Source organism: Pseudopodoces humilis, chromosome 23, assembly GCF_049639895.1.
Source record: "Pseudopodoces humilis isolate 2021_Gansu_Grassland_sample_001 chromosome 23, ASM4963989v1, whole genome shotgun sequence".
NCBI lineage: Eukaryota > Metazoa > Chordata > Aves > Passeriformes > Paridae > Pseudopodoces > Pseudopodoces humilis.
In genome coordinates this window covers 7858706-7871096 of record NC_142222.1, presented here as the reverse complement: position 1 = coordinate 7871096, position 12391 = coordinate 7858706, and the positions used below count along the sequence as shown (strand labels likewise).

The 12391-nt window shown below is 47.9% G+C and overlaps 1 protein-coding gene across 9 annotated transcripts in view; it reads right to left on the bottom strand.

Annotated features, from left to right (window-relative positions):
- Positions 1-12391, bottom strand: part of GTF2IRD1 (GTF2I repeat domain containing 1) — a 61354-nt gene that overhangs the window by 8411 nt on the left and 40552 nt on the right. For 5 of the 9 annotated variants that reach the window (XM_088066102.1, XM_014254879.2, XM_088066104.1 and 2 more), the window contains 9 exons: positions 11839-11928; positions 11234-11296; positions 10698-10763; positions 8730-8913; positions 7540-7598; positions 7302-7367; positions 6399-6482; positions 5132-5315; positions 4429-4457 (listed from right to left, as the gene is read on the bottom strand). In XM_088066102.1, coding sequence (XP_087922228.1) covers positions 4429-4457; positions 5132-5315; positions 6399-6482; positions 7302-7367; positions 7540-7598; positions 8730-8913; positions 10698-10763; positions 11234-11296; positions 11839-11928 — 825 coding nt within the window. Of the gene's footprint in view, positions 1-761; positions 871-1129; positions 1260-3870; positions 3987-4428; positions 4458-5131; positions 5316-6398; positions 6483-7301; positions 7368-7539; positions 7599-8729; positions 8914-10697; positions 10764-11233; positions 11297-11838; positions 11929-12391 lie in introns of those variants that run through there. The other 4 variants (XM_088066103.1, XM_088066107.1, XM_088066108.1 and 1 more) reach the window with 3 other exon arrangements.

The following is a 12391-nucleotide window of genomic DNA, read 5'->3' as shown; positions in this document are numbered from 1 at the left end:
AGCAGCACAAAGGAACAGAAAAAACACGTGGTTCTGCCCAGGGCAGCTGCAGGCACTGAGATTTGGGTGTAGACCCACATGAGCTCAGGCTCTTCACCCCTGAGCTGCAGGAAGACAAATTCTGCCGTAAGTAGTTGCAGCTCACTGCCACGCTGCAGGACCCCACCCCAGAGCAAGAGATGATCTCTGCAGCTCGGTCCCCTAAATCGCTGGTGACACCTTGTGGGCAGCACCCACTCACTAAATGCTTATGTAAAGGGGAAGAGATGCAGATGGGTCATACTGGTGTTGGGAAAGCCAAGCTAGAGTCCAAGCCAAGAGGGAGCAAGGTCCTGGCGTGGCTTCTGTCAAGGAGAAATGCAGGCAGGAGCACAAGCAAACTGCAGGCAGCAAGGGAGAGCAACATATGGCAGGATCTTTCCAGTATGGCTCAGAACTGGTTTAGAAAAGGCAGCATGGCATTTCCTTTGGTTGGCAGCAACTCAAAGGCTTTCAAGGTGCTGTTATGAAATCACCTAAAGAAAGGTAATTTCAATTTCTTGTCCTGCTAACTCAAACGTGGCATTCAGCCTTAACCATAGGAAGCATCCCACCAGACTCAGGGCAGCTGTCCTGCAAGGTATGGAGTGCATCCCAATGTGCTGCACTACAGCCAGGATGGAATGGCACCCATCTCACTGTTTGATAAGCACCCTGAAAATTGAAAGGGGGTTGGGATCTCTGAAGGACTCAACAGGATATGAGGGTGGTGGAGAGCAGGAGGAAGGAAAGAGCAAAGTGAACACAAGGGCTTGGATGAGCTGGGTGATGGTGCTGCCCTCTAGACAGTGAGGTTGCCACACAGAGGCAAATGGGAAAAGGAGACCAAAGCTAGGGAAAGAAAAAGGTGATTGGAATCACAAACATGCTTATAAACAGGCTTTGAAGCTCCACAGCTATTCACATCTGCTTGAATTTTAACCCTCTTAATTATCCAAATATATATTTTTATACACACACACATTCAACCTGCCTGAATTTTCACCTTAGACTAGAAACAGTGACCAGTTGAACACTCAAAAATAATCACCCCAGGCCTGGCTGCTGGGTTAAAAAGGGTTGGGGGGGGTGCAGGAAGATGGATATGGACCTTGAAAAGCGACCTGGTGATGGAGCAAGATGTGCTCAGCCCTCAACACAGCTTTCCTCTTTTCTATTTTTCTTGCCAGGAGCTTCCAATGCGAGGCACATCTCATCAAAGCCTTGAGGAGGATTGTGCTCTTGTGATTAAAAAAAAAAAATATATATATATATATAAAGGATGCCTGGATGCGTGGGTTTTTTAATTAAATAACACTGCCTGCCCTACTTTATTAATTGGAATATGGAAAATAATCTATCATGGTGGTAGGGAGCTTGGGGAATAGGACAGATGGAGCTGGACTACATTTTCAATCAAAGCACATAAAAACTAACACACAAAGATTTTTTGTGCATATGTGTGTGTGTTACATTACTTATGCTTGATAGTATTTTTCAAAGGCTCATATTAAGCCAGTTTTGTATCTGTGACTCAGGAAAGAAAGAAACAAAAGGATAAGTGTAGTGCTGATAGCACTAGAGCTTCACCCCTGCTCTCCCATTCCTGTTTAATGCTGAAAGATCATGCTGCTTTCAAAAAGATGTTTTGAAGATCTCCTTTGCAGAGCAGACACCAGCAGTGTGGAGAGGAGGCACTGGAAATCAAAAGAAAAACTTCTGGATGCCAGGAGGGTTGTGCTCTTGGGTAAAGGCCCTGGGGAAGCCATGCAGGTGAAGTGCTGACATTGTCCCATCTTTGAGAGGCTGCAAACCTGCACTGCAGAAGGGCTTTTTGCCCAAAAACGAGCCTCATTCCCTGCAAAATCCACCTCCTTCTGCAAACAGCATCCCTGCAGGCACACAGCCCCCAGCTGCTTCTGCACCAGCAACTCCCCCACCTCCCACTGGAGGAAAAATACCATCTCAACATACAAATTACAGATTATCTTGAGAAAAAAAGCACATGAGGATCTCAGATTATATTGAAATCCTTTTACCTATTTCTGTTACACTTAGAAAATGGGTATCCCCAAGAGAAAGAGATCTGTGGTCCTGCAGTTCCTGGGAATGCTCTTTGCAATGCAGGAGGTACAGAACTTTAAAGCATATTAAACTCCAAAAAGGTATAACCAAAAAGGTTAAAGATTGAACCTAAAGGCAACTAAAATCACTCCAAAGTGATTCTTTTTTTTAGAATTACATTAAATTTCCCTTTTTCCTAAACATGTGTAGCCTTCATGTAATTTTTTAGCCAAAATGATCCACAAAACTCATTAGCTTCCCTTACATTTAATATTATATATAGTATAATTCCAGCTTTTAAATTAAAAATAAATTTCTTTTAAATTAACTTTTAAATTAAAAATAAATTTCCAGCTTTTAGAGACCTCTGCAATGCCATACTTGGGAGTAAATATTGCTTTCATTTTAACCCTCTTCTATGAAATGAAAGTGATTTTCATTGACTTTATTGTAATGCCAAGCATGCTGCTGCTCTTCATTTTACATGACAGGGCTTCACTACACAATATTGAGGTAAAAAGAAGAGTCTTTAATTTAAATTTTTAGTGACCTATGGCTTGTTGGAAATCATTCATTCTGTTAAGGCAGATGAAAAGCAATCAAAGTCAAGGCAGTGACTGCATCACTGTACTGCCATCAAGCACTTTGGTGTAGTGGGGTGGAAAAGCAAAGAACGGGTTAATTGCTGCCAGTGGGGATTAGGGAGGGGCAAAATACAATCAGCTCTTTTCTGGAAGAGAGATTCCAGTGGTAATCTGACTACTAGAAAATACTTATGAGTCCTGAAACTGTCTCTGAAGATTTGGCAAATATGGGAAATTGTCTACAGCAAATTGAGACGTCAAGTAAGAAAACCCCCTCACCTGTATCTGCTCTTATTTAAAACCTCAGTGGGAGGAGAGGGAGTGAAGCACCCAGCCTGGCAGGGATGCTGTGACCTGCTGAGCCCAGGGGCACTGAAATACACATAAAATATGTCTTTGGGTTGGTGCTAGAAGACAGGTCTGTGAGGAGAGCTGGAGAAGGAGGGAAAAAATGTGCATTGAAAGGAAAATCAATTTCCTCTACATCTCTATTTCTCAGGCTGTGTCTCCCAGCCAGGTAGCAGACAGAATATTTGCCTTGTGATGTGCTCTTTTGTTAGTGGTGTGATTTATGTCAGATCAACATTTCTTAATGTAATTATATTGTTTAGAGCAGAGGAATGGAAAGACAAGATGTGGCTGGAGGAGTGTGTACATAGCCATGCAATTCAGTGGGAAACTGGAGTTCTGCAAAACTTGTGCTTCAATGAGGGCTGATTTTAGGTCCAGCTGATGTGAACTGGCACTTTGCTGCTTAGGAACAAAAGATACAAGTCTAAGGCCAAGTTCCACAGAGGTCTCAGGGGCCTCCCTGTCACTGGCTGGGCCCTACACAGGGACACAGAAGTGAACACATGGATCATAACTGAGTTTTCCTAGAAGTGAACACATGGACCTGAATTTTACTGACAGCTCACCTTTTGTTAGAGCTCTAACACCTTCCTGCTATTCCCAATAAGGGCATATAAATGTTTTCCTGTCTGTCATATTTGTCTTTCCTAAATTGTGCCATTGCCATGGAGGCTGGCCAAGGAAATGGGAAGCCATGAATAAAGATGACAAGGTTCTTTACACCCATCTGTGCTCTTCCAACAGTTGTAATTACAGACATTTAAAACTGAGACAGGTTTTTTACCACGTTTCTGACAGCAGCTCTCTTTTCTGAGCAGCCAAGAAATGAGAGACAGCTACTGCAGGGACTCACAGTGAAGGACACGGCTGTGGGATGATGATTTGAGCAGCTGTGTATGGAGTGCACCCTGGACACCCTCCTCTCCTCTCCTCTCCTCTCCTCTGCCATGCCTTCCCTGGTGTATCTGCCTGTGGAATGTTCACGAGCTGGAGTGGAGCTTCACTGCCATGCTGCTGCAGCCCAACATGGACCCCTGTGTTTAATCACCCCTTCTCTCACCACCCAACCCACCAGCCCATTACAACACAGATTTATTTTAAGAAAACACCTAAGAAAGTGGGTGCTTTCTTAAATACAGAAAACAGATCTCTGCCCCAGATTAGCGCTTGAAAACTGCCATCATTTCAAGGCAACAGCAGCAGTACTGATGAGTGATGCTGAGGCCAACTGTCTCAGGCAACAAATGCACCAAACAACAACAAAATCAAAGTGGGAAGCCCAGGAAAGTGAAGTCAGAACAACTCCTCCAGCTGATAAAATTATTGCTTGCCATCCACAGTTTACAACTCCTTGACCACCACTAAACACAGAGCCAATGCACTGCTTAGGCAAAAAGGTATCATCTCTTACCAGGTTTGGGGATGAGTCCTTGAAAAGGCCTGTGAAAAATAAGGAAAAAAGGATTTAAAATGGTAGCAGGAAGCAAGCATGCCTGGGCTGAACACCCTCTCATGGCCCAAGGAAGGCTGGGGATCAGCCTGTCCTTCACACAACTCATGTGGGACCAACAGGAGCAGCATGATGTACCTCAAGCCCCAGTGGTCCAGCGAGAGGGTGATGGAGCCACTCTTAAGGCCGTTATTTTCCTGACTCACCTTAGTGTGATACATAGCCAAAATGCTTTTCCTTCCCTTCCCACTTGTGTCCATCCCTTTTTTAGGCTGTGAAATGCAGAGGACCTTGCCACGAGCAGGGGGTGCTAAAGCACAGCAGGGCTCTGAGCACTGCCCTGCATCAGCAATAATCTGTCTCAAGCCTCCTAAAGAAGGGGCAGGGATTTCTCTGCCTGGAGATCAATCACACCAAGCATGTTTTATTCCTGGCCACTGCCTTCCCCATCATCTCCTCAGGCAGTGGATGGGAAGAAAGCAGAAGTGGGTATTTTATTTTATGGTCCCCTCCTTTCTGATGAACCATTAGCTGCCACCTTACTGCTGTCTTGGGGCACTGGAGGCATTTACAGACCTGTCCCAGTGGGGCTGCAGAGCAGGGAGTGCATTTAGCTCCCTCCTCTGCCTCTCTCTGGCTCCACAGGACGGCTGACACCACATACCGTGTCACAGTGAACTTGATTTTATCAGCGACGGCCAGGATCCTCTCCAGGTTTTGGGAGCCAAAGGTGCAGGGCTTCCTGAAGGGGATCCCAGGAGGCAGTCCCTCGATAATCACCGACCCTGGATTGCTCTTAATGCGCTTGTATGGCACTTGCACAGGGTATTTAATCCCCAAGGCCTCACCTAGGAGAGAAGTGAGTGGTAATTAAGTAGTGAGTGTGCAGGATGCCAGGGATGCCATTTCTGCTGCAGCTCTGGCTTTATCCCCAGCCCTACCAAGGCACAGCACAGTGTGGGCACACTGCTCGAGGCACCAGGTCAGCATTAGATCAAGGACCAACATTCTAAGGCTGCCTCCATGACAGCAGTGGAGGGGTCCAAATACACGTGTGCAGCAGAGCTCATGGGTCTGAGGAGATGCATCATCCTGACCATGCAGTGTAGCGGGAGGGATGGAAAGCTGCTGCTCTTTGCTTTGGGATGTTATTTGGAGATAACAACACAGGTATGTTCCCTCTCTTAGACCTGTGGGATTGAGGCTACATATTTCCCTGCAAGTACCTGGACAAGTCTTAACCCTGCCTAGAAAATGGTGTGGCCAGGACAGGGTTAATTTTTGCAGTAGCCAGGAGAGGGCAAGGCTAGGAGCAAGAGTTTATTCTTTATCCCCTCACATCATTTTCCAGGAATGAGGGAAGGGGTCCCTTCTGGTCAAGTAAGTGTGGCAGAGGGAGAGGCCAGGCAGCACTGGTTCCCTCAGTTATTGATAATGCTGCTGTTACTGTTTATTTTCTTATTTCATTGCTGTTTCCAGCAAACTCATATCTCAGTACATGATTTTTGTGCTTCCAAGTCTCCTCTCCAACCCACCACAAGGGGAGGGAGTGGGAGAAGGACAGGTGAATGAGCTGTGCACGGTTTGCAGCGCTTCAGTGAGAACACTAAGTTGGGGTGTAACATTCCTAAACCACAACATGGGGATAATAGCATTTCCCTGCTCTAGGAACAGGAGGAGCAGCATCTTCCTGTCCCCCAGTGCTCGCTACGACCCGTTCCTATTCCCTTCCCAACCTCCCACAGCTCCTGCAGCAAACAGCGCCAAATCCCAGATCTGCCATTCCCTCCTGGCCCTCCAAAGTACCAGCAGCTCAAGGGGGAGATGAGAGAAAGTACCTGGCAAGAAGGAATCAGGAGCAGAAGGGAGAGATAAAAAGCAAAAAATTAGGAGGGAGTAAGGGGGGGAATAAAACAAGCCTGGTTTCTCACCATATTTCTTATTGAACAGGTCCTGGACTTGTTCCCGCAGTGTATTAGCAATGTCTATTCTGGAAAGCCTGGCATCATAATTTTCTGTAAAATAAAGAAACAATTATAGATTTCTGCTGGTATATTAAAAGGCACTCTGTGACTTTTAAGTAATGCCATTTTCTAATTATAGGAAAGCCCTTATCTTGCAATTAGCTAATCTGTGGAGTGGGTCATTCAAAGTCCTTAAAAATAATCTAAACAGAAATATGTTGGGTTATTTTTCCCTCGCCTGTTTGCTAAGAATAAAAGCCACGTGAAATCAAAGATTCAGTTGTGATAATTACTGGCATTAAAATATAACACACACTCCAAAGCCTCTCAGAAAAGCCAAAGGCTTTGAAAAAGCTCCCCATCCTTGTGCAAACCCTCACAGGCCCTCAGGGCCCAACAAGAGATGCCTGAGCAGGGTAGCACTTGCCTGTCCAGCCCAAAGGCTTCTCACCATCACTGTGTCCCCCAGGGGAGCCACCACGCTGCTGCTGAGTGGCATTTATCCAAACATCACACAGGTGGAAAAACCCCCAGAAAAGGCAAACCCCAAGGCTTGGAAAGTTAATTATGCACCTCACAAGGTCAGACAGGGAGATAAGCCAAGTTGGTTAATTAGGGCACCATGCAGAGCAATTCAAGCCTCTTCCTGGACCTGTGGGACTGCCTGTCCTGGCTGTGCATCTTGTCTTCTAGTTACCTGTGCTTTCCAGCCTCTCATCCCACCTCCTTTCCTCCTTCCCAGCCTTGTCTCGCTCCTCTGCCGACCCACCGAGCCCCAACACCTGCGGTACTCCCTTCCCACATCCCATGCAGCCTCCAGAGTGGGCCAGGGGCTCTGCCTCAGCCCCACATTTGCCTCCAGCCCCACACCTTGAAAGCCCTGTCTCTTCACAGCGTCCTCCAGCAGCACCTCGCTCGAGTCCCTCTCGTCGGTGGCTGAGACAGGGGACATAAGAGGAATTAGGATTCACAGTGCTGCCAAGGGGGATGCATGGGAAGGGGATTCCAGCCGAAAAACAAGGTGGGGAGGGAAGGCTGTAGGAAACCACTCTCACTCCTCTCCTACCTAGACCTTAGCAGCCCAGCTGCTGGGTGTCTTTCAGCCTACCTTTGGCTGCTGGGCTGTCTGACACCGACTCCTTCACACCCTCTGCCAGCAGCTCTGGTCTGGAAAACAGGAAGAGGCAGAGACATGTGAGTGACCTCCCTGCCAGCGACAACCTGCTGCTCCAGCATCCTCAGAACACCACTCCTACAGCCACAAACCATTCACTCTGCCTGCCTAATGCCATTTGCAAGCTCCTGCAACACAGTGGGAGAACTTTGGACATAGTTTTCATGCTGACAGACTCTTTAATGAGCTGATGTGTTGCTCCTTGGGATGAGATTAAGCAGGCGATGACTGAGCAGCTCAAGTCAGCAGCTACGACTTTTAGCAGATATGGTCCTGAACGTTTCTTAGGGATGGGAGAAGCCATGCATGGCTTCTTTCAACATAAAACTGACCCCAAAAATTGCCATTTGGGTACCTAATACTAAAGCTGCATAGTGAGGTGATGGTAAGGCTTGTTAACAAGGTGCACTGAAGCTGTGTCACAAAGGAATGGATCCGAGATCAGGACACAAGGAAACCCCAACCCTGGTTGGGCTGACCTGAGAGCTGCTGTTCTCACGCCACAAAATCTCCATGCTCCCAATATTTATTTTCTATTTCAGTCACCTGCAGCACTGGCTGTGCCAGCATTTGGGTGAGAAACTGCCCCCAAAATACCTAAAATGTCTTAAAATCCATCTCTGCTGAATGTCTTCCCTCTTTCAGGGCAATGCTATTACATTACATTGGTTGTGGCTTTTCACAGTCCTCCTACAATTCTTATGACACCCTCACTCCCCAGCATGGGGTCAGCATCTTTCCTCACGTCTGCAGTATCCCAAGGCACAAATGCACATCTGGACCTCAGCTGGAGACACTTTCTGTAGGAAAACCCTCCAGGGCTCCCAGCCCCTGCCCTTGCTCCATGTCAGAGCACCCTGAAGTTTAAAGACCTCCTCACCCATCCTGCTGAGGTGGCCAAACCTTTGCAAAAGCTGGCTAAAAATGCAAAAGACATGAAGGGACAGATGACAACACCACCGCTGCCTCCCACGGGTGGCTCCAGCAAGGGCAACAACCCTCATCCTCATCTAATCACGGAAATTTATTGAAGCTGACCATGAAATGGGAGCTCCCCAGGACAGCAGCAGGAGCTCTGAGCAGAAACACCCTTCCCCAAAGGACAGCCACCCCACCTGCCTTACCTTTTAATGACAAACTGGATGTTGTTGCTCGCTTGCAGGATCTTCTTCAGCTTTGCAATCCCGAAGCAGTTGGGGCGGCGCAACAGGATGCCTTCAGGCAAGCCCACAACAAAGAGGTCCTCAGGGTACATCAGGAACTTGGAGTAGGGGACTTTGACTGGCTCTGATATTCCTATGGCTTTCGCTGCATAGGGACCCAATCTCATTAGTTTGCTGGATCTCCATGTCAGGTCTAAGCAACAGCAACATGGAATGCTGCTGGAGGGATTGAAGAGGTTTTTGGGGACTTTGTGGTCGCTCTGTGCCTCATGGGGATGTCCCTGACACTGGCAGAGGTGAGATGAGGGACAGAGCCATGCAGCCACCTGGAACTGGCTTTTGTTACGTTATCACAACCTGCCTTCCTATCTCTCCACAGTGCAATGGAACCCCACATCCAGACCCCCACGGAAATCCCTCTGCTAAGTGAGGGGGCAGGGAATGTGCCTGGGGGTGTCCCATCAGCCTGTACAGCCCAGCATGGTGAGAACTCCCCTTGCTCTGCTAAATACTGCCAAAAGCAACCAAACAGCCATTGCCAAGCAGTGCTGTTTGGACAGATGGAAAAACAGGTTTGTGTTGATTTGGCACAGCCTGGTTTTTGGTAGCAGGGGAAGGCCACAGAAGTGGCTTCTTTAAGAAGCTCCCACCATGTCTGACAGAGCCAGTTTCTGATGTCTCTGAAGATGGGCTTGCTACAGGGTCTGTTAGAGAGGTCAGTAACACCTCTGTGATGACACTGTGGGATCTTGACAAAATCTTTGAATTGGTGGAACTTGTTGGCAATGGTACCTATGAGCAGTGGTTTTTCTTCTAGTCAGAGAAGAAGAGGCAGTGAGGACATGTGAGGGAAAACAACATGGTAGCACCAAGGTCAGTGGGAAAGAAAGAGGGGGAGGAGGCACTTCAGGTGTCAAAAAAAGATCTTGAATGACAAACTGACCAAGACCCCCATGCCCTGTCTCCCTGCACTATTGGTGGGAAAGAGGGAGGGGGAAAAAGATGTTTTAAAGGCTTATTTTACTTCTTATTATCCTCCTCTGACTCTGTTAATAATAAATTTGCTTTATACCTTTAAATTTGAACCTGTTTTGCCCTTAGAGTGTTTTCTCCCAGTCCTTATCTGAACTCATGAGCCCTTCATTGATTTTTTTTCCCCTCTCCTCTGCCCAACTGTAAAAGAAAAAGTGAAGAACTTTTGTGGGTCCCTGGTGTTTGGGCAGTGTCAAACCATGACAAGGTTAAAACCCCACCTCACCAGTGTGGATGATGACTCCCAGCCTGTTACTATAGCAACACGAGGAGCAGTGATAGCCATAGCTCCAATGGCTGTTCCAGCTGCATCCCCAGTGCCCAGCCCTGCCTGAGAGCATCCTGGCTCATCTTCTCTCCCTCATCACTATGGGCTCTACCAGCTCAGCTTTGCCCCTGGCTTTTGAGGATTGTCACATCTCCTGGTCCTAGAAGTGTCAAAACTGTCTGCCAGCTCTCAAAATGGATCTGTGGCCTCGCTTGTGTTTCTTCTCAGTTAAATAACCTCTCTAAGTAGGGGTGAGCAGAGCATGCTGAGTGCCAGCTGCCACCACCAAGGTGCCACCAGCCTTCCTGAGCCACGCAGTGATGACTGTGGGTGGAAAACACTCTGAGACTTCAGACAAGTGATGGGGGAACCACTTTGGGCATCCCTCTGCAGGATGGAGGCTGAAGGTCAGGGCAGCAACTCCTGGGCTGCAGCCATCAAACAACTTTGAGGAAACCAAGGGGAAGAGCTGCAGTAACAAGGCTGGAGGAGGTTTTGAATGCATTTGTGAGCCCAGCAGACAGCAGATGAACAAATTAGATTGCACCTTCACTCAGCTGTTGGTTTGGAAATGGCTGGTGACAAAGCCAGCACCTGGCATGAGGAAGATGTGTTAATGACCATCTTACCGTATCGTGAGTTGAACAAAATTTCAACTTGTTTCCTCAAATGACTTAAAATGTCCCCTATACCATCTGCAAAAAAAAACAACAACAAAACAAACTAAACAATAATTCAGGGAAATGCTCTGAGCAACCAGCTGCTTCCAGGACAAGCCCTGTGCAGGTGAGCAGCCCCTGCCTGACCTCTGGCAGAGACAGCCATTCACTCTCCATGCCCTCAAATCAGTGCCAGTCCTCTGACAGTGGCCTCCAAAACCATCTCCTAACAAGGAAGGGCAAAGATGCACCTGCCACAGAGCCATGCTAGCAGTCAGGAGCAAAAGAAAAAAAAATAGAAGGAAAAGTAAATTCAAGCACAGGAGGAAAGGACAGAGCCCAGGAACACAATGGTGTCCTGTGGGCAGAGGTTTTAGAGGCTAAAGGCTAAAAGCTAATGGCTTTGCAGGAAGCTCACAAAACCCAACCTAAAATACAACTGCATACATCCATCCTTCCAAAAACCTGCAATGATGGGCGATGCTCAGAGTTCACCATACACTCACCTGATCCCTCCATCTGCTTTTCTTCGTGTCGAGGCTCCTCACTGGACCCCTTCTCTGTCTCTGCTGAGGAAGAAGAAGGGAAGGAGGAGGTTAGCAGCAGCAGGCACCAGCAAAACCAGACAAGACAAGCAGGAGCTCTCCAGGTGCCCTGCAGCCACCTCAGTGCTCCCTCCCCTCAATAAGCTCTGAGCACATGTCCCAGCAGGGCTGAGCTGGTACCAGCATGCCAAGAGCTGCACTGGCAGAATAAACCCAGTGCCTCCATACACGAGGGCTGCCCACACTTCAGCATGAGCTCTCTGGGAGAGGAGAGAGCCTGCAGGAGCAAGGGTAGCCACTGGGCCATCCCACAGGTCAACTCCAGGTGTGCACTGGGCAAAAGGGCTTGGGTTTGTAGCATGCTGGAGCTGAAGAGAGGATGGAAAGGAGCAGCAGTGCCAGAAAACCCACCAGTTATAGTCTATCAGAGCTCCCAGCTGGCCTCTTTGAGGCAAAGACTCTGGAACTGGGTCTCAAACTCCACCACTTTGGACAATAAATGGTATTTCCTCATTTTTGACACATGCATGAACACCCATCCTACCACACAGTGTCCCTTCTGGTACCTGCTACTGTTTCCAGGATGTATCTCGACTCATCCGAGGCCGCCTGCGTGGGCACCGGCTCGTGCATCTCAACCGAACCAGGTGATCGGTCTGCGGACAAAAACCCACGGGCACCTTTTGTTCTGAAGCCAGCAGGACACCAAAACAGTCCCCAAAACTGCGTTCAGAGGGTCCCAGCTACCAGCAAGGACTGAGCAAAGGGCCCCCCAGCTCCCAGGAACCCCATATACCACCAGGAGATGCTCTGGGGATGCCTTCTTCCTCCCAGAACCACCCAGAGCTCTGTGTCAGCATCCCTGACACACACCTGACCTCTTGGTCTGAGGGAAAGAAGTAAAAATCTCTTCCTAACCTCCACTGAAGATGAAGAGCAAACCTAGTTCAAATTATTTACATGGCTTAATTCCATCTAGACACTCAATTTTGACTTAAAAAGCTAATGCTGCTTGATTTAGCTACTACATGGGGGGGAAAAGGTTCCACTAATGCTGCCTTCCTCAACAAAATCAACCCTCTTTTTGTTTCCCTTACATTAAACTTGTCTCCCCAAGTG